This window comes from Scyliorhinus canicula, chromosome 19, assembly GCF_902713615.1.
Source record: "Scyliorhinus canicula chromosome 19, sScyCan1.1, whole genome shotgun sequence".
In the NCBI taxonomy this organism is placed as follows: Eukaryota; Metazoa; Chordata; class Chondrichthyes; order Carcharhiniformes; family Scyliorhinidae; genus Scyliorhinus; species Scyliorhinus canicula.
The window spans coordinates 25,659,365-25,683,612 of NC_052164.1; the positions used below are offsets into that span (position 1 = coordinate 25,659,365).

General features: G+C 40.6%; 1 protein-coding gene across 2 annotated transcripts in view; it reads left to right on the top strand.

The window, feature by feature from the left end:
• Positions 1–23,018, top strand: part of tut1 (terminal uridylyl transferase 1, U6 snRNA-specific) — a 32,199-nt gene extending 9,181 nt beyond the window's left edge. Inside the window, exons 2-10 of one of the 2 annotated variants that reach the window (XM_038778818.1) lie at positions 120–310; positions 858–1,067; positions 3,524–3,638; positions 9,581–9,711; positions 10,496–10,722; positions 14,044–14,153; positions 16,929–17,051; positions 19,293–19,385; positions 19,885–23,018. In XM_038778818.1, coding sequence (XP_038634746.1) covers positions 120–310; positions 858–1,067; positions 3,524–3,638; positions 9,581–9,711; positions 10,496–10,722; positions 14,044–14,153; positions 16,929–17,051; positions 19,293–19,385; positions 19,885–20,954 — 2,270 coding nt within the window. In that variant the 3' untranslated portion in view covers positions 20,955–23,018. The remainder of the gene's footprint in view (positions 1–119; positions 311–857; positions 1,068–3,523; positions 3,639–9,580; positions 9,712–10,495; positions 10,723–14,043; positions 14,154–16,928; positions 17,052–19,292; positions 19,386–19,884) is intronic. The other variant, XM_038778819.1, reaches the window with a different exon arrangement.
• The last annotated feature ends 1,230 nt before the right edge of the window (positions 23,019–24,248 follow it).

Genomic DNA, 24,248 nt, shown 5'->3' on the forward strand with positions numbered 1-24,248 from the left:
TTACAATCAAAAATTAGCCAGGCCTGAAAATAGATTTACTTAAAAAAATTTTGACGTGCCCACTGGCAAAGCAAGGTCGTTGTCCTCTTTTAATAGTTCTTGCCTTTTTATGCTTGTAGGTCCTACCTTAAATGATCATCTTAAAGGAAAGAAACATCAGAAACTTCTGAGTGTCAGAACTGCCAGGAAATCCCAGCAAGAGAAGAGCCTATTTGTGAGTGGTTTTCACAAAGGCTCATCCAATTTGGAGATCACTGATTACTTTCAAACCTTTGGCACAGTGGTAAATGTGATAATGGACAAAGACAAAGTAAGTCAAATGCCAGATAAATTCAATTTGATACTAAATTAAATATGATGACTGGAACAGATTACTGATTTGGAGAAGGAGTAATGCATTGGAATCTTTGGAGTAAATTGCCAAGTGGCCAATAACAGTTTCCTGCCACTAGAGTGAGTTCTAATTGCATAAACATTTTGAGGACCTCTGAGAGTAAACACTTGAGACCTAGTGGCACAGTGGGTAATGTCCCTGCCCCTGAACTGGAAACTGCAGGTTTAAGTTCCACTCCAAGACTTGAAGACCAAGGAACAAGCGTTCATAATGTGGTCAAATGGCTTGAGTATCAACTTGCAAATCCTTCCTACTTACCCAAGTGTCAGGCAATAAGAGTGGGAGAGATTTGATGTGATAGTTGGCAATTTAAGATGTTTTTGATTGATTAGAAATTGGAACCGGTGAACTAGTTTACCGATTTGAATGGAACTAATTCTTGGCTTCCATGTAAGGTTACTGTAAAACCACTTGTTATTTATAAAACTTTTGTGTAATTTATTAGTTTTGCATGTGTTTGCAGGGTCTATATGCAATTATAGAAATGGAGAGTACTGAGGAAGTGGAAAAAGTGCTATCTATCACACACCACTGTATGAATGGTCAAAAACTACGAGTGAAGCACAAGGAGAATACAGAGTTCAAATATATTCCAAAGAAGAAGCAGGACCCTGGGAAAAAACAGTTGATTGATTTTGAAGAGCTGATACAAGCTCTCTGTCAAGCAGTTGATGTAAGTACTTTATCTTATTGATTAGCTACCAGCTAATTAAAACAATAGTTTGATTTTTGACATGTAGCGATGCAGCTTGAAGGTGAAGTAATTTAGTCTAAACCCCCCTCCCATGGTATTTTTTCCCCCATTGTTCTTTTCCTACACTTAAGCCAATAAAAAGGCACGGGGAGGGAAAGAAAATTGCAGGGCAAGTCGCAGAAGACCCATCCTCCTTTGTCTATGAATAATGAAAGCTTCAAAGTGGGTGACCTAAATGCTTGGCTTGGTTATGGGGAAGAAAATGCATCTTTGCAGGAGGCTCTGAAGGTTAATTTACAGCTCCGAAAAAAAATTAAGTGTAAATAGATATCTGTGAATTCCTTCGAATTTTCAGATCAACTGCAGCATTTCTGCAAGGTACTAGATGCTGATTGTGTCAGTGAACCTGTAAATGCTATTATGGTGTGAAGCTGCATATGGGTTGTGGTGTCTGTTTACATTATTTTTTTTGTCAATGTAATTTTAATCAAACACTGATATGCATTTTATAAATTACAATGAATTTCATTACCCACTTGTGGCTAGCATTTTAAGGATGAAGAGAGGGCAGCACGGTGGTGCAGTGGTTAGCATTGCTGCCTCACGGTGCTGAGGTCCCAGGTTCGATCCCGGCTCTGGGTAACTGTCCGTGTGGAGTTTGCACATTCTCCCCATGTTTGCGTGGGTTTCGCCCCCACAACCCAAAAGATGTGCCGGGTAGGTGGATTGATCACGCTAAATTGGCTCTTAATTGGAAAAATGAATTGGGTGCATTAAATTTTTTTTAAAAAAAGGATTAAGAGCTGTATTGTGTTGAAGATACATTAAACATGAAGGCCCCGATGTCCCAGATGAGACTTAGTGCTGCCCATCCCTTGGAGGTGAATTCATTCATTTTTATTAAACTTTTGACCCCTTTTTATTCTAACACGAGACATAAGTGACATTAGGTGCCAATGAAGTGCTCAGTAATTTCTATTTTTGGTTTGCAAAAAGTATTTTTTTTTAATGAATAATTTTCCAAATAGGTGCTGGTTAAGATATTGGACAGATGCATTAATGGCAAAATGTGATAGAACCAATCTACATTATTCTATGTAAACCTTGCTCATAGCTGTTTAATTTATTGTGACCATTAAATTGGCCCAATTTGGGATATTGGTCATAAATAATTAGCATAAGATGCTCCTTGCATAAATGTGTTGGGTAATGAAGGGTGACATTAGCAACACGTTAGCTAAAGATGATGTGAACCGATAAAGCCTCAATTCGTCTTCCTATTTTTTTTTTAGCTTGCATTTAAATTTAACAATTGAAATTTGTGCCTGGTGCTGCTTTTTTACTGAGGCAGCATGGGAGCAGCATTATTACAAGTTTATGTGGTCAGAAGATATGCTCTATGGTATTTTTAGAGTATGGATTTATTGGAGAGTGAAATATGTAATTGTTAAAGGAATGATGGATGATTGTTATCTCTGAGCTGTGAACACCTTGCTCCCAGATTCACTTACTTTCAAAACATGTTGCTTTGTAATGAGAAACCGCATCATACATCTGAACTAGCCAGTCTGCCCGTGGTTTCTGCAACCAAACATTTTCGTCTTAAATCCATCACCAAGTTGTTCAAGAAAATGCTTTATTTTGTTGCTGTTCATTGCCATTTGCAGCTATTATGTGAAGAATTTGGCATTGTAGCATGGCCCACAAAAGACCAGCATTCCTTCCCTTTGGTCAGTGAATTTGGCAATGACTCGTGGGAATGTGACTTGTAAATTTAGAGGGGACAGTATATTTTCTGAAAGTTAAGTAAACAATTTATTTTAATGAAAGTTTAATCTTGATCCAAACAGGTAACTTAGCTAATGTCTCTCAGCTGGAACTTTATTTTTGCTCTTGACCGGTATATTGGAGAAAATGCAAGTTAATTGGATAGTCATTCTAAATGAATTGTGATGTAGGATGAGTCAAAGCTTATCAGCTACTTTCTAGATTGGGATGAGTCAGAAGTCTTCAGTGGTATGGAGCAGTTGCAGTGTGAGCTTCACTGGCATGCATGAATTGATAGTGAGATTCTTGGATATCCTATATTTTTTTTAAATGACCATTGAGAGAAATGATATTAAGTTGAATGCTTTATTGTAGTTCTCTCTTCATTTAAATCCCTAGTTAACTGGCAATATAGATCCCTCACATCAATAAGGACCAACCTGTCTCTGGCATCAACCCACAGAATATGAATCCAGTTGAATTTACCTGTATAGCCATGTCGAGTGTCATGCAAATAAGTCTTCAATGCATACTCTATTCTTCCTCAACTGTTCATGCAAAACTTATTGTTTAACTGTCACAAAGGACCATATCATTTGGTTATGTATATACAAGTACATTTTTTGATTCCCCCTCTTACTCAATAACAGTGTTTTATTGTGTGATAGGTGGATGAACAAATGAAGCAATTGTTGCAGTTATTTGAACTTACAGATAGTGAGAAAATGCTTAGGAATCTGGTTGTGTCACTTTTACAGGAGGTCTTCTTAGAATTCTTCCCAAGTAAGTGATCTTAATTTATAAAACTTTATACCATTTATACTTTGATATATTATCAATTGATTTTTAACAATTCTGTTACACTGTAGGTATGAAATGGACCAACATTAACGGTAGGGCCCGGCCTACTGTTCAAAATGTATGTAAAGATGAACAAAAAAAATCTCTCCAAAGTCTTTGCAAAAAATATTGTTGCAATATAATTTTTCCCGTAGACAAAATCATTAAGAACTTTGGACTAACTTTCGCTTAAACTAAGAATTGTAGTAAAATTCCACTCAGATTTTCTTTTTTTTTTGTGCTCATCATTTTAAGTATTAGTGCTGAGAAATGAAACCCATTTCCCATTTAGGGCGCCTGGTAACAGTGTCAAACACTCAACACACAGGATGCTAATGCCCAAAGTTTCTTCCACTGCAGTGGGCTCAGTGCCGCAGCACAAAGCTGGCCATGAAGGATTCCTAAGTGTGTCATGAAATAAGATCCAAAATACATGTAAATAAATTAAAACTAGCTTTTGTCCTCAGCTCTATGGTCAGCATGCTCCACAAGTCCCGATGAACCTTGAAATTCCCTCACACGCGGTGGCTGGGAAGGAGCCACAAAGCGTGGTTTGAATTTTTTACATTGGTCAGGCCCACTCCTGGTCAGTGCATGTACAGGAGTCCCGAGATTCCTCCAGACCTGCGGCTGCCAACCACTGAACTAAAGCCTTCTGCACAAAAAGCTAAAAGTCAAGAAGGGATCAAAAACCCTGGGAGAAACGTGGGAGATGGAGAGGTTGGAAAAACAGGAGAGGGGGCAGGGAGAAGGTTTTTGTTTAAAGTGCCCAGGAAGGGAAGAAGACAATTAGTAAAAGGCTTGCAAGGAGCCGACCTTGAGTGAAGTTGGCTTGGGAGAAGCCCTAGAGGGCAGCACGGTGACACAGTGGTTAGCACTGCTGCTTCTTAATGCCCGGGACCTGGGTTCGATTCCGGCCTTGGATGACTGTATGTGTGGAATTTGTATGTTCCCCCCATGTCTGCGTGGGCTTTCTCCGGGTGCTCTTCCAACAGTCCAAAGATGTGCAGGTTAGGTGGATTGCCCATGATCAACATGCAGGGTTACGGGATAGGGCAGGGGAATGGGCTGAGGTAGAGTGCTCTTTCGGTGGGTCAGTGCAGACTCGGTGGACCAAATGCCTCCTGCACTGTAAGGATTCTATGGGTCTACTTTAAGAGACTCCAAAAGAAACCCCAAAGATCCAAGACAGTAACCAAAGGTTGGTAACTCCGTTCTGACGTGGGGTGGGTCGGGGAGTGAGCTTCATCCACAAACATTACAGAGACAGTCTTCGGATTTTTGTGGACTGGTGATGCCTCTGCTTCTTGCCATGTCCAGGAAAGCCTAATTTGCAGAGAGAAGCTCTCGAGTGCTGCACTGGTACCAAGTAAGTTGAAGCGCCATTTCAATACACAACACTGTTCACTCTGAACAGTAGGATATACAATACTTCAAGTGCCTGAGAGAACAATTGATAAAGAAAAAAAATCAAAAGTTTGCTGGAGTGTGAACAGGTTTCAGATACCTCTTACCTGGTGGCTCATAACAAAATCGAAGAACTTTCAGATCATTGCCGAATTCGACAAGTTTCTCTTTCTGATAATTCAATCAAATGAAGTGTTAATGAAATGTCAGTTGATATTGAACAGAAATTGGAAATTAATGTAAAATCTGCCCTGCAGATTTATGACTCTAGATATTAATGGATACTGGCAACTCTTAGCCAATGTCAGGTAAGTAACAGAGATGCTATCAAAGAAACTTTCCTTCTTTGCAAAGAATTGCTGGTCATACGACCGGAGAGGAAAATCATTTTTGTCACAACTGCTTATCTGCAGGAAGACTGTCTTAACTGGACCATCTGCACTGACTGAGCAGCTTCCATGATGGGAAAAAGTCAAAAGAATTTGTAGTAAGGGGTAAGAACGGAATTCTGACACCCAGGAATCCTACACCGTGAAGCCCTGTTGCCAAAATGATGCTATCTGAGTTAACTGCAGTGTTAGACCAAACAGTGAACATTGTGAATTAAGTAGTCACGTCCTTTGAAATTGCGCTTTTTTATTATTTTGTGTGAAGAGAGAGAGCCAAGTATGAGGCTTTACTGATGCACACACCAGTATCTGAGGGAAAAGTCCTCTCTCGTTATTATGAGCCCTATAACACACTGGAAGAGTTTTTGGCCCTGTATGAATTACCACACATTATACGTGATGATTGTTGGTGTGCTAAGCCAGCTATTTAGCCATCTGAATGAGCTGAATGTGAAGTTACAGGGGTAAAACGAGAAATTCTGACTGCCTCAGATCAAAACTGGTCCTTTGGCTGGAAAATCTCGCAAGTAGGAAAAGAGCAAGAGGAATTTGCAGAGGTCAGAATGAAACATACACTGAAACTGAAGTTTGCAGAAATGCCTCAACACATTTTGGTTGCTTGCAGAACAAGAAAATCCATTATTTCAGATTGTGCTGTAGCAGCACTCTTACTATTTCACACAAACCACCTGTATGAGTTGGTGTTCTCAACACTGCCTTATGTTAAAAAAAAACAAAGAAAGAATGGAATGCCTGTCAGTGGAACAAGATCTGTAGATTGCCCTGCCGTCAGTCCCCCACCCCGGATCAAGAGACACTGCTCACAGAGGCAGTTCCAGGTGTTGCATTAACATTGACGTTAGATGCTAGATCACAGTAATTCCTTCATTTATGAACTTCAACTGAGAAATGCAGACTTAAAAATTACTGAAAATGATTGAAATGTTTGATAGGAAACATTAAATTATGTACATTTTCAGTGAAAATATTTGAGTTAACGTGAAGCTGGTGATCAGGCTTTCATTGTGAACTTCTTAAACTCATGGAAACTATTGGATGGATTTTTGACATTCTACGAGGTTTAGAGATCAAAGGATCTTGATAGAAGGAAGTTGCTTTAGAGAAAATCGGGTGTGTGGCTCAAGATTTGAATAGTAGCAATCTTTATTAGTGTAACAAGTAGGCTTACAGTAACACTGCAATGAAGTTGCTGTGAAAATCCTCTAGTCGACACACTCCGGCCCCTGTTTGGGTACACGGAGGGAGAATTCCGAATGTCCAATTCGCCTGACAAGCCCGTCTTTCAGGACTTGTGGGAGGAAATCGGAGCACCCGGCGGGAACCCATGCAGACACTGGGGGAACGTGCAGACTCCACACAGACGATGACCCAAGCCGGGAATCGAACCCGGGTTCCTGGTGTGGTGAAGCAATAGTGCTAACTACTATGCTACTATAAAGAAGTGCCATGATGTACAAAAGGTTGGGAATCTCTGGTGCTCTGTGTTAGCAATGAACCATAGCCTCAATCTTTTTTTTTAAAGTATTTTATTACAAATATGTATCAAAACAGGTTACAACAAATAAACACCCCGGGAAACATACTTCCCAGCAATCAACTATACAGTCTATACAAACATTTTCACCCCCCTGCGCGCGACGAACAGCTCCTCAAACACGGTCGCAAACATCCCCACCTTTATTCAAACCCCTCTGCTGAGCCCCTTAACTTGTACTTTTATCTTCTCCAACCGCAGGAAATCATATAGGTCACCCAACCAAGCCGCTACCCCTGGTGACGAAGCCGACCGCCACTCCAGCAAAATTCACATCATGCAATCTGAGGAGAAGGCCACAATATTGGCCTTCCTCCTCTCCATGAGCTGCAGCCTCTCTGAAACCCCAAATATCGCCACCAAAGGGTCCGGGTCCACCTCCTCCTCCACTGTCCTGGCTAAGACCGCAAATACTCCTGCCCTGAATCTTCCCAATTTTTCACAACCCCAAAACATGTGCTTGTGATTTGCACCACCTTAAACTGTAGCAGACTGTTGCACAGGAACAGGTCCCCTTTGCCCTATGCAGTGCCTCACTCCGTATTCCCCAATTGTGTCTCCTCCCAATTCCGCTTCCCATTTCCCTTTGATCTTCATCACCCGCTTGCTTCCCTGCTCCCCCCACCACATGTATATATCCCAAATTCTTCCCTCCATTTCCACATCCGGAAGCAACAGTGTCTCCAGCAGAGTGTATCCCGGGAAACTTCTCCAGACCTTTTGCTCAGATACCTGAACTCGCTCCCCCTCGGCAGATCTACCCTCTCCCTTAGCTTCTCCAGACTGGCGAACCCTTTCCTCCAAATGCAGATCACTCACCTTGACCAACTCCACTTCCCTCCACCTCCTGTATATACTATCCATCCTCCCCAGCTCAAGCCCATGATACTCGCACAGCGGCGTTAACACCGACATCCCTTCCACCCTAAAATGTCTCCTCAACCGATTTCATATCTTCACCGTGGATTGCACGACTGGACTCCCTGTACACCTACTCGGAGTCATTGGCAAATCTGCTGTAACTATAGCCCTCAAACCGGATCCCTTACAAGATTCCTCTTCCATCCTAACCTATTCTACCCCTTCTCCTTTCCACCATCGCCGTACCTGATCCACATTTGTTGCTCAATAAAAATGAAGCAGATTCAGCAACGCCAATCTCCCCTGCCACCTTTGCCTCTGTAGCAGGATCCTCCCGACCCTTTGCATCTTCCCCGCCCATACAAAGTCAGAAATGATTGTGAACAATTTCCAAAAAAAGCCTTTGATATAAAGATCGGGAGAGCCTGAAAAGAACCTCGGTAGAATATTCATTTTCACCATTTGGACCCTCTGTGTCAACTGCAGTGTATCCCACCTCCTGAGGTCCCGCCAGGCTTCCTCCAGCAGCTTTGATAAGTTTCACTTATGGACCCCTGTCCATTCTCCTTCGCTACCTGAAACCCCAAATACATAAACCTATCCTTCATTACCGGAAATGGCACCCCTCCCTAAATTAGCCCACTGCCCCAGCTCATTCACCGGGAAAACCTCGCTTTTCCCTACATTCGGTTTGTACCCTGAGAACCCTTTAAACCTCCTCAGCAGGCCCATAATCCTTCCCATACTCTCCAGCGGATCTGAAAAAACAGCAACATTTCTTCGGCATGGAGCGACACCCGATGCTCCCTCTGTACCCTCATAATGCCCTGCAACTGCGCCAACCCCCAAAGAGCCATCTCCAATGGCTCTATGGCCAATGCAAACAGCAGCGGCGACAGCGAGCACCCCTGCCTCGTACCCCTGTGTAAGCCAAAACTTTGCAAACTCATATTATTCGTCCTCACACTAGCCCTTGGTGCCATATACAGCAACTGCACCCATGCCACAAATCTCAAAACAAACCTTCTCAAAACCTTGAACAAGTACCGCCACTCCACCCGATCAAATGCCTTCTCCCCGTCCATGGACACCACCTCCGGTACCAGAGCCCCTGATGGATTAATCACTATATTCAACAGCCGTCTTATATTACTCGCAAGCTGTTTGACGTTCATGAAGCCTATTTGATCACCCCGGGACATAGCCTCAATCTTAAACAAGCACCTGCTCCTGCACAACAATTTCCCACACTCTAGTCCCAATATTGTGGCATAGTTATACCATGGGCTCATGCACAATTTTGTTTCTCTTATAACCAATGACAGAAAAGACTTTCATCCCACTAATTTTGGGTGCTTGCAAATCCCAAGTGTCAGTTGGTAGGTAACCCCCTGCAATTATTCTTGGAAGACATTGTGGGTAGGAGTTTCTGATCCTGCGAAAAGTCAATGGACTTTTGGCTGCCTTTTTTAATTTTCCTTTCCCACATGCAATGGTTCCCACTGTGGGTGAGTGGAAAATTCCAGCGCGCATAAATTTTATGTTGAGGGACTTTGCTTCAGAAAGAGAATGGTTTCTCTTTGTTTTTGAAAGTATTTGTAATTTTAATTTACTGCTTGGTGAAACATGGGGCCATATGTATGGCAAGTGGCTGAATGCAGTTTTGTTTTTAGGTTGTAGAATCTTGCCCTTTGGATCATCGGTGAATGCATTCGATATTCATGGCTGCGACATGGATTTGTATCTGGATCTTGAACACACCAAGACTTTTCAGGCTAATGCTCGAAGCACAGCTGAAACTGAAGTAAGGGGTTAATTTCTTCCCTGAGGAAATGTAGAAGTATCTGCACAATATTCAAAAATATCAGAAGATTATAATACTCTGTATATGTCTGTAGTTACTTAATGTATCGTGTTTTTAAAAAGCTGAAAATTCCCTAAAGAATATTGATCATTTTAATTTGAACCTGCATTAAAGGAACTCCCAGAAAGATGGTTAGAAAACAGGCTCAGACATCTGCCGTAAATTCATTTTATGCAATGTCAGTTTGTACATTTTCCTTTGGGGGAGAAATTTGGAATTGACTGTTCTTGATCTCTGACTCCAGTATTATTTTCCTGAATTAGAACTGGATGAGTGAAGATGGCTTGAAATGAAGTACCATAATTTTTCAGTCTTGGCTATTTGACTTTACTAAAAAGGTCCATTACAGCCTTTAAATGATGAAAAGAGACAAATATTTCCAAGATAACTTGTTATTTGGCAAAAACAAATTTCCAAGTGCCACCTGCATAACCTTATCTTCTGTAACCCTCTGGTTCTTCTGTGGAAACTCTTAGAGTGGCCTTAGATTAGTTGCAAACTAGATTTTTATAGGATAGAATACACTCTACATTGCTCTGGAGTCCTGCCTCTGGATTTTCACTCTGTCTGCTTTTGCAGCTCTGCTAAGGTCTGGTAAATGCAACCTAAATCCCAACCATGATGGTTTTTAAAATTTGAGAAGTTTGCTGACTGGATAAGAAACAAAAGGTGACTATTAACAACAGTAACACAGATCTAAATAATATGCTTTATACAATTACAGGAGGTTAATGGAACGAAGCAGGATACTCAGTCTGAGAGCTCGATCTTGTCTGACATAGACCTAGAAACGTCAACGACAACTGAGGTGCTTGAACTTGTAGCGACTGTGTTGCAGAAGTGTGTTCCAGGTGTACACAAAGTTCAAGCTGTCACTACTGCTAGGCTACCTGTGGTTAAATTTATCCACAAGGAATCAGGCTTGCAAGGGGACATCTCTATTAATAATAGGTATGTAACCCAGTGTTTTCTAATTTTTGTTTTGCCTGGACCCACTTTTGCCAACTGGCCGCCCTTTGCGTCTCATGCCGGCCGACCTTTGGGACCCATGCCACATTTGCTTACCTTTTAATATGACAGGTGAGCCTGCTTGGTCCTCACAATCTCACTCCATGACCTTTGCATCCTCCCTCACGCTGGTAGAAACAGGAGGAAGGAAGCGGTCCCTGGCGGCACCTACGCTGAGTAACTGGAGTAGAAAGACAAGCCGCTCTGTCTGTCTCTGTTGCCTCATCCTGCCCCTCACACTATCCATGTTCATCTCCCTACAAGTTACTCTGCATCTCCTACCATGTCAGATTGGCTTTATCTCCATGCCAGTGCCAATATTTTCCCTTTTCAATTTTCTCTTGTGCATTGCAAGTCTTGTTTCTCCTAAAATATGACTTTTTTTTTCCTTTTATCACCAGGAATTTATTTGTTTTCCTTGTTTGTCTTTCTGTTTCTATCTGGTCCAGCCAACCCCTCTCCTCGTTCGCCTCTCTCTTTCCCTGTTCCCAAACGACTCTTTCAATTTTCTGTGTGTCTGTCCGCCAATTTTGTTTACCTTCCCCTAGCATCATGTATGTCTCAATTATTTCAGCGCTCTCGCATATCAAAGTAGAGTTGCAAAGGTACGTGGGGAGATTGACACATATATTGAGAAGCAGTGACATAGACATAGAGAGACAAAGTTAGGCTGTTCCTTTTTGATAATGCAGTTTAAAAACTCATCCGTGGAGTGCTTCAAAATCTGCCTTCCCATTTTAACTATCTGTCATTCTACCTCTTACCGTTATGATGTTCAGGGTAGGACAGATTCACAATAGTTTATTTATAGTAAGGGTGCGGATTTATAAGACATTTTTTTTGGTCGGGTGGCACCAGGAGTGACCTTCAGTGCAGTAAAAGGGAAATTAACCTGTTGCCTCCAGGTGCCTAGTCGTACATCTGTAATGAGAAAATAATCTTCATCCTACGCTTCTGAAACCAAAGAGACGGCACTATTTCTTGGCGATGTAAGTGGAAACAGAACCTGAATTGATACAAATCACAGATCTTTGTAACAAGGCTCCACAACTAATTCATGCCACTCTCAAAAAGGGGTTACTTTCTCTCTAGTATGTGGGCATCGCTGTTCACCATTCCGGGTAGATGACCGTGTTGCAGCTGTTTTAGAACCGCTCGGCTGGGTGCACTGCGAATTGTTGAGGTTCAATATTCATGAAAATGAAATGAAAATCGCTTATTGTCACAAGTAGGCTTCAATGAAGTTACTGTGAAAAGCCCCTAGTCGCCACATTCCGGCGCCTGTCCGGGGAGGCTGATACGGGAATCGAACCGTGCTGCTGGCCTGCTTGGTCTGCTTTAAAAGCCAGCGATTTAGCCCAGTGAGCTAAACCAGCCCCTATTTATAAAAAAAAAAATGAAAATCACTTATTGTCACAAGTATGCTTCAAATGAAGTTACTGTGAAAAGTCCCTAGTCACCACATTCCGGCGCCTGTTCGGGGAGGCTGTTACGGGAATCGAACCGTGCTGCCAGCTTGCCTTGGTCTGCCTTCAAAGCCAGCGATTAGCCCAGTGAGCTAAACGGGTTCGTACGGGAACACCGCAGCGATCCTTCTGACACTCACCTGAGGGCCATGACCGTACTTTGAAAAATCCCGGTGTAACCAACAAACTAAAATGTTGATATTTATAAATTTTATATATCCGGGTGACAAACATAACTTTCAATACTAACATTCTCAGCAAAGCTTTTTTCTCTGATCCTCCGCCTTTGTCTTCAACAGGTGTGGTGAGATGCTCAAGGACTTGATTGTAACTAAGGTTGAGACCATTCCTTCAATGGCTTTGCTGCTTCCCCAGTGCCCTGGTCCGGAGCCGATGTCCCTCTCCGGATTTTGTCCCATCTCCCTCGGAGTTTGTCTTGATTATGAGCACCGCCTCCTGCCCCCTGCAGTCCATTACCAGGAGAGTGCTGATCTCTATTCCCCCTCTTCATTCCAGTTAATATTGTAAATGGTTCTGTCTTCTTGGTTTCTATCTTCAAAAAACACCCACCAGCTTTACTTACAAGCTATTGACCCTCCTCCAACATCCCTTTCCAACATCTCTTTAATAAGTTGTTGCCACCCAAATCAGTAACCATCATTTGTCCATGTCTCTGTGACTCTAACCAAGGTGCATTATCTCTTCTGACTCCTCTGCATGCTTTGACGTTGCATGCACTACACCATTTTCAATTGCTGCTGTTCTTGTTCTTGATTTTTTTTGTGGAATTGCCATTGTTTGCTTCTATTCTTACCTATCCAGTTGTAGACCGAGCAATGGCTTCTCTTGCCACCCCTTCAGCATTACCTCTATGGTAATGCATCTTTGGTTTTCTCCTTTTCTTCGTCTACATGCTGTCCATTGGCAACTTCCATGTACTCGAGCTCAGCTTCGTAATGTATGCTGACCACATCCAATCCTACCTCTTCTTCTTCACTGCCTCTGTGTTCAAAAACCAATCTTGTGACAACTGCAGTTTCTGCCAACATTTCTGTGAGCATTATCTTTCATCCCTGCCACAAACCCTTTCCTAACCCCCACCTTCCCCCAAACAGTGATGACATGGCTGCTTAATATATTTTTAATTATTTAAAAAAAAATTGTAGCAGGGGTCTCCATCTTAAAGAGCGTTATTTCTTACTTGAGCTGTTCCACTAGAGCTGTTTTCACTGGAAGCCTCTGAATGACCCTCTAGCTTCAAGAGTCCACCCCCGTCTCCCAGAACCTGCCTTTGTGCCGACTAAGGGAATCCCCTGTGAAAATCCCAATGAGTGATGTTTCCCCTGAGCTCGGATCAGACCTGGAAATGGTCCTGTCATCTGTTTCCTGCCACCAAAGGGAAAATCCAGCTTTTAGCTGCTTTCCTTAATATTGCCTTCTATGGCATGGTGTTCTCTGAAGCTTCTTGGGATGTTTTCTTAATTAACGGACAGCAGATTTGTACATTTGGTCTCTGTGCCCCTGAGTATTTCTCTTTACCTGTCCTGTTTTTTTATTTTTCAAAAACATACAGATCAGAATATACAAGATAAGTGTAACATGATTCAATCTTGCTCACATGCTCGTATATATCAGTTTGTTGAACCTCTTATTCAGTGATGTTCAGTACAATTTGTGACAATTTTAGCTATCTATATGGTTAGTTTTTTTTATGCATTTTCTATACCAAACAAGTTAAAACATGTTTTTGATGACTTGCTTGAAGTTACATGAATAATAGGATGATCTGTTTTTAAAGGTTGGCTGTACGTAACACAATGTTTCTTCAGTTGTGTGCATCAGTGGATCAAAGAGTGAGGCCTCTGGTTTATGCTGTTCGCTACTGGGCAAAACAAAAGCAACTGGCTGGTAAGAAAAGCTCTCTTAGCTGCAGTAGCTTTTGTGGACTATCCATGTGGAGTAATCGCCAAACTGGAGTAGGAAAACCATCTAAATTTACTATCCACAATATATCTAACCATGTGGTTGACCATTCTTCCCCAAAATGTAAACGTCAAAGGCCTCCTTGTATTTGTTTTAGTCTTAAACAATTCTTTTTTTCACAGGGATATAGGCATTATTGGCTAGGCCAATTTTTATTGCCCATGGGAAGGTGGTGCTGCCGTATCAATTTCACTTACCTCAAATATATATGGTTTAAAAACTTTTTAACAAAGTTAAGGACCATCAAATTATTGGGGCTTGGGTGCAAAATTGATGAAGGAACAGAAAGCAGAATGTCCTGGTGAACAAGTGATCTTCAGATGTGGGGGAAGCATATAGAGATTGTTTTACACAAAAGTAACTGTTGGGGGGGGGGTCACTGTTCTTTTAGATACGTTAATAACTAGGTTGTGGTATATAGGGCATAATTTCAAAGTCTGCAGATAATATGAAATCTGGAAATCTCAAACAATGAAGAAACAGATCGGTAAAATGAGCAGATGAAATTCAACACAGAACTGTGAAGTGATTCATTTTGATAGCCAGAATGAAGAGAGGCAATATGAACTAACTGGTGTAATTATAAAGAGAACAAAAAAATCTGCCAGTGCAGGTACACAATGAGGGTTGCAGGACAAGTTGAGAAGGTTTTTAAAAAAAAAACCTTGCCTTTTTTAATATTGGAATAGAGTAAAAAGGCAAGGAAGTTATGCTAAATCTTCATAAAGCATTGACCTCAGTTGGATCAATATATCCAGTTCTGAGCATCACATTTTAGGAAGAATGTCAAGGCCTTGATGTTCTGTTCCAGAAAGCCAGTTGGCGAAGGATGATGTGGAGTCAATCTCTATTTAGTCTGCATTTATTTACAGAGTGAAACATTGCAAGGTACACCTGCTTAACTCAACCACACCACAGTTTCAGTAAGTGTCTGTTTATATGTGCTCAAGTGAAACCCCAATTAATGCTCTCCACCTGCACATAATTGAAAACAATTGATATACAATTTATACTTGGAGAGGGCGTAGAAGAGATTTACTAGAATAAAGAGATTGGAGAAACTGGAATTGTTTTCCGTAGAGCAGGGGCGTTCCAAAGGACATTTGATAGGGGTTCCAAATCATGGAATGTTTTGATGGAGTAAATAAGCAGAAACCATTTCCAGTGGCAATAAGGTTGACATGCAGAGGACACCAATTTAAGATACTTGACAAAAGACCCAGAGGTGGCATGAATAAACGGCTTCTTGCACAGCAAACCTTTTCATGAGCTGGAATGCACTGCATGAAAGGGTGGTGAAGCCAGATTCAGCAGGAACATTTGAAAGAGTGTTGAATAAATACTTGAAGAGAGACAAGCTTGCGGCACTTTGAGGAAAGAGCAGGGCAATGGAATTAATTGGATGACTACCAAACAACTGTATGGCACAATGGACCAGTTTTGACCCCTGTGTTGTACCACTTTATGAACTTGCAGAAAGTAAGAGTAGGAATGTATCACTGTTAAGTACACTTGTTTGTAAAATACCAGGGCCAAGATAAAGTTCCATAAAGTTAGCGTAATGCACACTAAAAAGCTGTCAGTTGACTGGTTTGACTTTCTTCATAATTGCAAATGTTGCTGCTCACTTCATTTCACTCTTATCAACTGAGGTGCATTTTCAGGAAAAATTTGGAAACTGCAAATCATTTTACAGGAGGCCTGAAGGGTGTAATATGCGTGTACATTATCCTGCCACCTTTTATAACCTGGATTTGAATTCACCCATAAATGGTAGAGCATGTCTTATCTGAAAGGAGTTTGCAAAGTGCTGACCCACTTCAGGATTCATGCGAAAAGATTACGTATAATTTTATGTCACTTTTCCTCTGAATTGCCAGCCTGAGCAAAAAGGATCATAATTATAAGTAAGAACAGAAAGGGGGAGAGTCCAGGTTGTTCTAATATGGCGCCTGAACTACAAGTTCAGAAGAGAAACCCTTTATTTTACTAAAGCAGAGGTACATTACTATTTGTGATCTTTGTTTACTCAACACATCAGTTTCCCAGCAGTAATATTCCTAACCTTAAAAGGCATAAAGTTTCACCCAACAATGTGCACAATAGACATAGCTGGAAGTGCACGCCATATCTGTTAATATTTGTGAAGAGAAATTAAGCCTTCCATCAGAACTAGAAACTAAGATCAGTAAGTTCCTTTTATATGACTGATCTAATGAGGAAGGAATGGCCGAACTAGTTAAGAGTTAGGAATAGTAACTCTAATCCCTGCCTTAAAAAGTAATTCTACAATTGGAGCTTGCGGATATTTGAAAATTTGGGATAAGTAAAATATGATGCATGCTGATGCAAAAATATTCTTGCTCTTAATCCCAATCTCAGTCTATACACTGAAAAATCTGCATGCATGTAGATAAGGACGGGCTAAGCACTTCAAGGCAAAATATGATAGATTTTGAAACCGATGCAGAAAATGTTGGAAACCTGTAGCAGGTCAAGCAGCCTCTATGAACAAGAAAACATTTCGGGTTACTGATCTGTGAAGAGTCACTGACCTGAAACGTTAACTCTATTTCTGTCTCTCTCTTTGACTGACTGAGTGTTTCCAATATTTTTGTCTTTGTTTTATCCATCTGACACTTATTGTTTATGCTCGCCCATGATTTATTTTTATATGATTTATTTTTCACTTTGTCTCAGGAAATCCTTTTGGAGGGGGGCCATTGATGAATAATTATGCAGTGACTCTCTTGGTTGTGTTCTTCCTTCAGAACAGGACACCTCCAGTACTCCCGACTGTGAATCGTTTAAAAGAGATTGCAGGTATGTTTATTTTAAAAAGGTGATATTGCTTTAACATTTTTCCAATAAAATACTGTTAAAAGACCCATTGTAATCTTTGCAACAGATCACCAAAAGACTTTTAATGGAATTTATCCAGAAATTTTCAGATTTCTTAACTATTGTTGAGTAGAATTCTAGAGGGCAGACATGCTCTTTTGTTTTCTTCAGTGCTTCCAAGAAATCAGTAGAGCCTCTTCAACTTCTTCACACTTGCACGTTGATAGTTTTGCTGAGGTATAGGGGGGGGGGAACTCACAGAAAACTGGTATGGAACGCTCCAGTCCCACAGACCAGTTTTCTCACTGAATCTTGAGCCACTTTGCCAAAAAGAAAAGTGAGTGGGTGTGGTTTACGCCATCACCTTGGCAGGCAAGGGCCCTTAGATCTGAGAAGTCGCTCCACACAGATCGGGACACTATCTTCAATGGGTGCCCTGACCAGTGCTGGATCAAAGGATCTCGTACTGCTCTCATTACTTTGCAGCACACATCTGAGGTCTCGAAGGCTTTCCTTTATTTCTTTCTCTCTCTTTCTCTCTCTCTCTCTCTCTCTCTCCTTTCTTTCTCTCTATTTTTTACTTCTCCCCCACCCTCAAAGGCATGCCCTGGCACAGTTTGGAACTGCACTGCCTGGCTGCCTGGGCATGTACCTCTACTACCCTGGAGGGATCCCATCGACAGCCTCACGCCTGGCCAACGTATTGTGAACCACGTCGGCAAGATTTGAAGACCTCGGATTGGGGTAATGCGGTTAATTGGTGAAATTTATTCAAATGAAGTTCACACTCTTTGTGGGCATGAATCCCGTGACACTGCCGGTGAGACGCAGGAAAAATTGGTACATGCCGGCGAGAATCGCGTTTCCTGATTCTCCCAAGATTTTATATCAGCACTGCCCATCCTCTGGGCGTTGAGGGCAGCCTCATGATTGCTCCCATAGTCATTTTTATTAAATGCAAAAGTGCCATTTTCTGGTAGAGATTTAGTACTACTACAAGGACTTCAAATTTGTGTTTGGCACTGTCCTTTTCAGATCTGGGATAGATTTGAATTCGGCCTAGACTGTCAGAGCCCTAGATGAAATAAGGATGGGCAATATCAACCCAGTATAAAATGTCATACTGAACAGTTTTGAATTATGCAATCTTATTTAGAATGGTTACAATGGAAGTAGAAATGTCACACTGGGGAGTTCTCTGAAATTGGAATGAGACATTGCTGGAGAAACATAGGGGGAGCTTTAGCTGACCTTGGTGGTGCTTGTTGCTATCAGTAAGTGCAAACCAAAGACAACAGTTTGCATTCCCCAACACTTAACATTCCACACCTTTTAACATGCAAAAAGCTAAAAACACAAAGTACAAAAGATAAAAGCAAAATACCACAATTGCTGGATGAATGAGAAACAGAAAATGCTGGAACTCTCAGCGTATCAGACAACATCTGTTGACAGAGCTAGCGTATCAGGGCGATGACCTTTTATCAGAACTCAGACTTTGTTCTCATTCTGGTTCTTAAAATGTAAGGTGTCACTTTTTAGTGATGTGAGGTGGAAAGGCACAAGTTTGATTTTTCCACTTTAAAGAGCTACTCTATGCTGTGTTGTTGCATGGGGGAAAAGATGCTGACTGGAGGAATTTATGGAAACTCCACTAGATTGCTGTCTTGAACACTGGCAATAAGCTAAGAATGACATTCGCAATGAACTGAGAGCTGACTGACAATCGTAGCTGCCCTTTTAGCCATCGAAGGTGCATGACTTGGGAATTGTTTGAAAGGGAAGATGATCAGTGAGTAAAAGACGGTGTTGTCTGCAGAGGAGGATGCACACTTCCTACTCCATGAAGTATGTAGACCATTTTGACAAGACTAGGAAAGCACAACAGCTTGAAACACATTAAAAAAAAAAAATCTTATGATTGCCTTGATGAATTGTGTAGCACTCCATCAGACGTTTGTAGATGATAAAATCAAAGTGATTGTCCAAGCTCTATAGAAATAAATAAAACTAGAGCACTTTTAATTTTTGACAGGCATTTCCCTGAAGATACCCATAGAGTCAGTGGATAACTTATCTTTGAGAAATATATATTATACCGTACAACTTATCTTATCTTGTAGATAATGCAAGTTTTAATGTTAGTCGTATTTTTCATATTTGTATTTGTTATGTCCAACCTTGTACTGAAGTGGAAATTAATTTCAGTGTCTTTTTATTGAGATGAGGATGACCATTGTGTAATTGATGGCTGGGACTGTACTTTTCCAAGTGATCGTTCTAAAGTTGAACCCAGTGCAAATTCTGAGGCATTATGTAAGTATTTAATTCCTGATCTTTATTTTTAGCTCAAGACAGTAGTTGCATAATTATGTGCATGCATAATAAAGTGTTGCTTAGTTTTCTAAACTTTAGAATTATGGGGCCTGGGTGGTGCAGTGAATTAAATACTCTGATCTGTATTTGACTGCAATCTGGACTGGCGAGATGAAATTCTGTTGGCTGTCAGGACCCTGCATGAAATGTGTTCAGGCAATCTTCATCCAGCTCTAGTATAAAACAGCTAATTTTGCACTAATTGCCAATTTGGCTCATAATCTGAAATTGGAAAAGATTAGAGGTAATTTCACTCTGCATAACTGCTTCAGGAGACTTGTACTCAGGGTGCTCATTGTTGATAGTGGATGCATGAAATGGAAAGATTTCAATCACTAACACTTAAAATCACATGGATTCTTTTTAAAAAAAATTTAAATGTTGCACTGAATTTGTAAATCAGTTCCTGGAAATCTGAACTTTTTTTTATATATGACAGGTGGGCTTTTTACAGAATTCTACAAATTTTATTCACAATTTGACTTTGCTGGAACTGTCATTTCACTGAGAAAAGGTAAAGTTCATCTTGTAACTGATTTTATTGGTCCCGAATCAGACAAAAATCTGCGACTTGGACCAATTAATATCCAGGATCCATTTGAGCTGAGTCATAATGTTTCTGGAAACATTAACGAAAGGACAGGACAAAAGTTTAAACGACAATTGGATGAAGCCTTTAAGTACTGTCGCAGCCTACAGTATCAAAGAAAATCAAATAAAGGGAAGATCTGGGGCATAGTCAGATTGTTTCAACCTCTAAGTAGTACTGAATGTTCCCCTGCACATTCTCCAGCAGTGGATTATAGTCCAGGAAAAGAATTGAGCCATGGTGTGTTGACTATTCCCTTCAAATTGTCAAGCCTTTCAGAAAAAACAAGGGGAAAACTGCATGGATCTCCAGATTTCCGAGAAATCTGGTTTAACAAGGTGTGTCATGCTGTCCTCTATGTGATGGAGACAGTCCTTGAATGTAGTTGTTCATGGACTGAGGGAAATAATGTACAGACCAATGATGTAAAGGTCAGTAGCTTTGATGGAATTCTGAACAAAGGAGAAGACAACTTTGGATTGAAGAGACCATATCCTGTGGAAGAGATACCCGAAACGTCAAGCACCAAAAAAGCAAAGGTTGAATCTCTACAGTACCAGGGAGAAGTGACATGGCACTGTGCTGTTTGGAACAGAGTATGGATTGGGCGGAGAAAAATGAGGCGTCAGCTCCATTATAGAACAAGGGAATCTGATACAAGCACTAGCGTGGTTATCAGTTCCTTGGAAATTGAAAAAAAGGTTACTGAAGCTATATTGCAGCAGGAGGAGAATGGAGATAAATCTAGCCCGTTAATAATGTTTACACTCTGTGCCTTTCTGGTTGGAGGTAATGAAGACACGAGGACTATGATCAGAGTCAGCCCCATTCAACAAACTGCTTTATTCCTAGAATTCTTTCATTTTTTAGAATATTTTGTTCCGAAGATGACAGAAAAATGTTTTGAAAAATCTGACTAAAATGTCAAGGACGTGGCATTGATATGGTTATACTTTAATTTTGTATAAAATAATGAATTGACTTCTGGAATATTACTGAAAGCATTTGTTCTAAAATGTACAGTGAAGTTGTGCGTTTCTTCGAAATGTATTGAGTAAATCTGAACAGGAGTGTCTCTATCATAAATAGTATAACCATTAAATCATGCTTCAAAATAAACACCTGTATTTGGTGAAAATATAGTGAGAGCGATCCTGATGATGAAGCTCATTATTACACCAACCTTCTACAGAACTAAACTGATGATATTGGGCTTCTTCTATTTAAATGATCTGGGAAGAAATATCTAGTGGACATGTTTCCTTTAATGGAGAGAAACATCAGAGAACATTGACTTGCTTATTTTACTGATGTGACAAGTTTGAGTTTAATTGGACTTTCAAGTTCACTTGCCAGAATAAAAACACATGGTGGTAATGGAATCTCTAATACATGGACATGTGCTGGTGGTACTGCATTCAGGGATTCATTAACAGTGAATTTTGTCTTTGTGGAGTTTCTTTTTGGGCACTATAAATGTTCTTTCATGACTTGCTGTCTACCTTTATTCTACTGTAGATTTTCTGCTTTGTATGAATTCCTTTGTTTTTCTTCTACTGATGTGGCAAAGAGTTTTTCTGGCTTTGTACTTTTTCATCAATAAGAAATTTATCGGCATAGATATCAAAGATAGGCTTTGAACATCATTATGAAGAAAATAGATATGGGATTTTAAAAAAATAAATTGAGTACCCAATTCATTTTTCCAATTAAGGGGCAATTTAGCATGGCCAATCCACCTACCCTGCACATCTTTTGGGTTGTGGGGACAAATCCCACGCAACACAGGGAGAATGTGCAAACTCCACACGGACAGTGACCCAGAGCCGGGATTGAACCTGGGACCTCGGCATCGTGAGGCTGCAGTGCTACTCACTGCGCCACTGTGCTGCCTGATTTGGGATTTTGCACACAAGCAGATATTTGGCTGCTATTGAGCATTTTATATTGATGCATAACAATGGGGGGGAAAGCTATTGGGGTGACATAGGTGATACATGACCTTCCTCTTTCCCTGTATTTCACAAATTTAAATTAAGAATGTCACTATCATTAATCCTTCATGTTATCAAGAACATTGCAACGTGGGTAGTCGCCCCTGTTAAACATTGGTGTCACCATGAACTGGGCAATAAACTACTCCACAAACTTGGTGATTTTGTGTTTGTAATCTAGTTTGATGGCAGTTATTGTGTGTGTCAGAGGAGGGAGGACGATTCATTTCAGAGGGGAGGAGATGGCTTGGATACAGGCGGACAATAATTACGGAAAATCATAGCTTTAATCACTCCATTTTTAAATTTTAACTGTTCTTGAGGATTGTAATTCACTGTTTTTCGCACCTGAAAACAACACAAGTGTGATTGAGGAAAACATTGGAACAAACTTAATTAACACTTTTTGATCTGTAGTGTGAGAGACAAATGGAATTTAATGAAAATCTGTAATCATGTGCCTACTGGAATTCTGCAATTTTAGTTTCCATCCTCAGAACAACATTGTCAACTTTATAAATGGGTACATGTTTAATATTTCAGATCCCATCATATGTACATTTAGAAAATGAAATTATTTTACAATGAATGTATACTAGTACAAGCCCTGTGGTATTGCTCCTGCTAAGCTGTTTGGTAATGAAAGAAGCTTGCAATGCACAATTCTGTTAAGATGCAGGCATGTTTGGAGATGGCCTTTGCCTTGAATATCTAAGTGCTGGTTGGTAAGTTCAGTTTGCAGATCAGAAGGAGGTTGTATATTTCCAGCACCACATCAGAAAAAAACACCATGAACTTCTCGATCTTGCATTCTCTCATCCTTTTAACACCTGCAAAAAGTGCCATTTGAAATGTGGCGGCGGATGTTCTCAACTTTTATACATATGTGCATATTTATAGTTTGAATTTGTATTGGAGTTCTACAAAATGGTTTGTTTTAAGTTGCTCAACTGTTAATTCTAAAAATAAAATTATTTTTTAGCTTGGCAATGACAGACTTTTATTCTCACAATGTTAAGGAATTACATGATACCAATGATACTTGGAGTCTGAGTCACGTATAACACAGAAGGCCATTTGGCTCATTATGTCTATGCCATCTCGCTGTAGAGCAGTCCAAACAGTTCCACTCAATCACTGAAGCCATCCATGTTTGTTTGCTTTAGTGTTCATCCAATTTACTTCTGAAATCATTGGTTGTTTGTGCTTCCACTGCACTCGTGATCAGCAAGTTCTAGGTCATTATCATTCACTGTGTAAAATAAATCCTTCCTGCATCACTTGCCCAAAACTTTAAACTTGTGTTCCCATGTCCTTGTACTTTCAGCTAACAGGAACAAATTTTCTTTTGTCATCCTTGTCTAAACCTGTCATATTCTGCATTTCTGTCAAATATCCTTTGTTCCAAGGAAATCAACTCCAGCTTTTCCACCCTAACGTTGTAACTGAAGTCTTCCGTCCCTTCTTTGCACCCTCTCAAGGGCCCCTCACATTCTTCCTGAAATATGGTCATAACTGGATGAAACATCTAGTTATAGTCTAACCAGCGGTTTATAAAAGTTATGGATAGCTTCCCTGATTTTGTACTCATTTCTCCTCTTATGAAGTCCAAGACCCCAAATGGTTTGCTAACCACTCTCTATGTGCTGCAACCTTCAATGATTGATGAATGTGCAGCCCCAGGTCTCTGTTCCTTGAGCTGTGCCATTATGTCTGTATTGCCTCTCCTTACTGCCAAAATGCATCAGATCGCTCTTTTCTATTAAATTCCATATGCCTTTTGCCTGCCCATTCTGCTAGCCTGTCAGAGGCAATTCGTATAATCCTCACTGTTCGCTACTTTCAAATTTGATATCACCTATTTCTCAATTACAAGATCCAAGTTATGTATGTATAGCAAAAAAAAAAAACACTTGCATTTGGGGAAAACCACAATCTACTATCCTGTGGTGAAAAATAGCCAATTACCACGATTTGCTGTTTTCTGTCCTTCAGATGCTTTTACCCAATTGGGCATGGACTGCCCTATTCATTGTGCCTCAATTTTGTTAACGAGCCTTTTATGTGTCAAACGCTTCATTAACATCCGTACAGACAACACCCACCAAATTCTGTTCATCAATCTCTATTCATCAAAAAATTAAATTTGGATTTGTCAGATATAATCTGCCTTGACAAATCTTAATTAACTTCAACCTCTCTGCCTGCCCCCACCCCTTC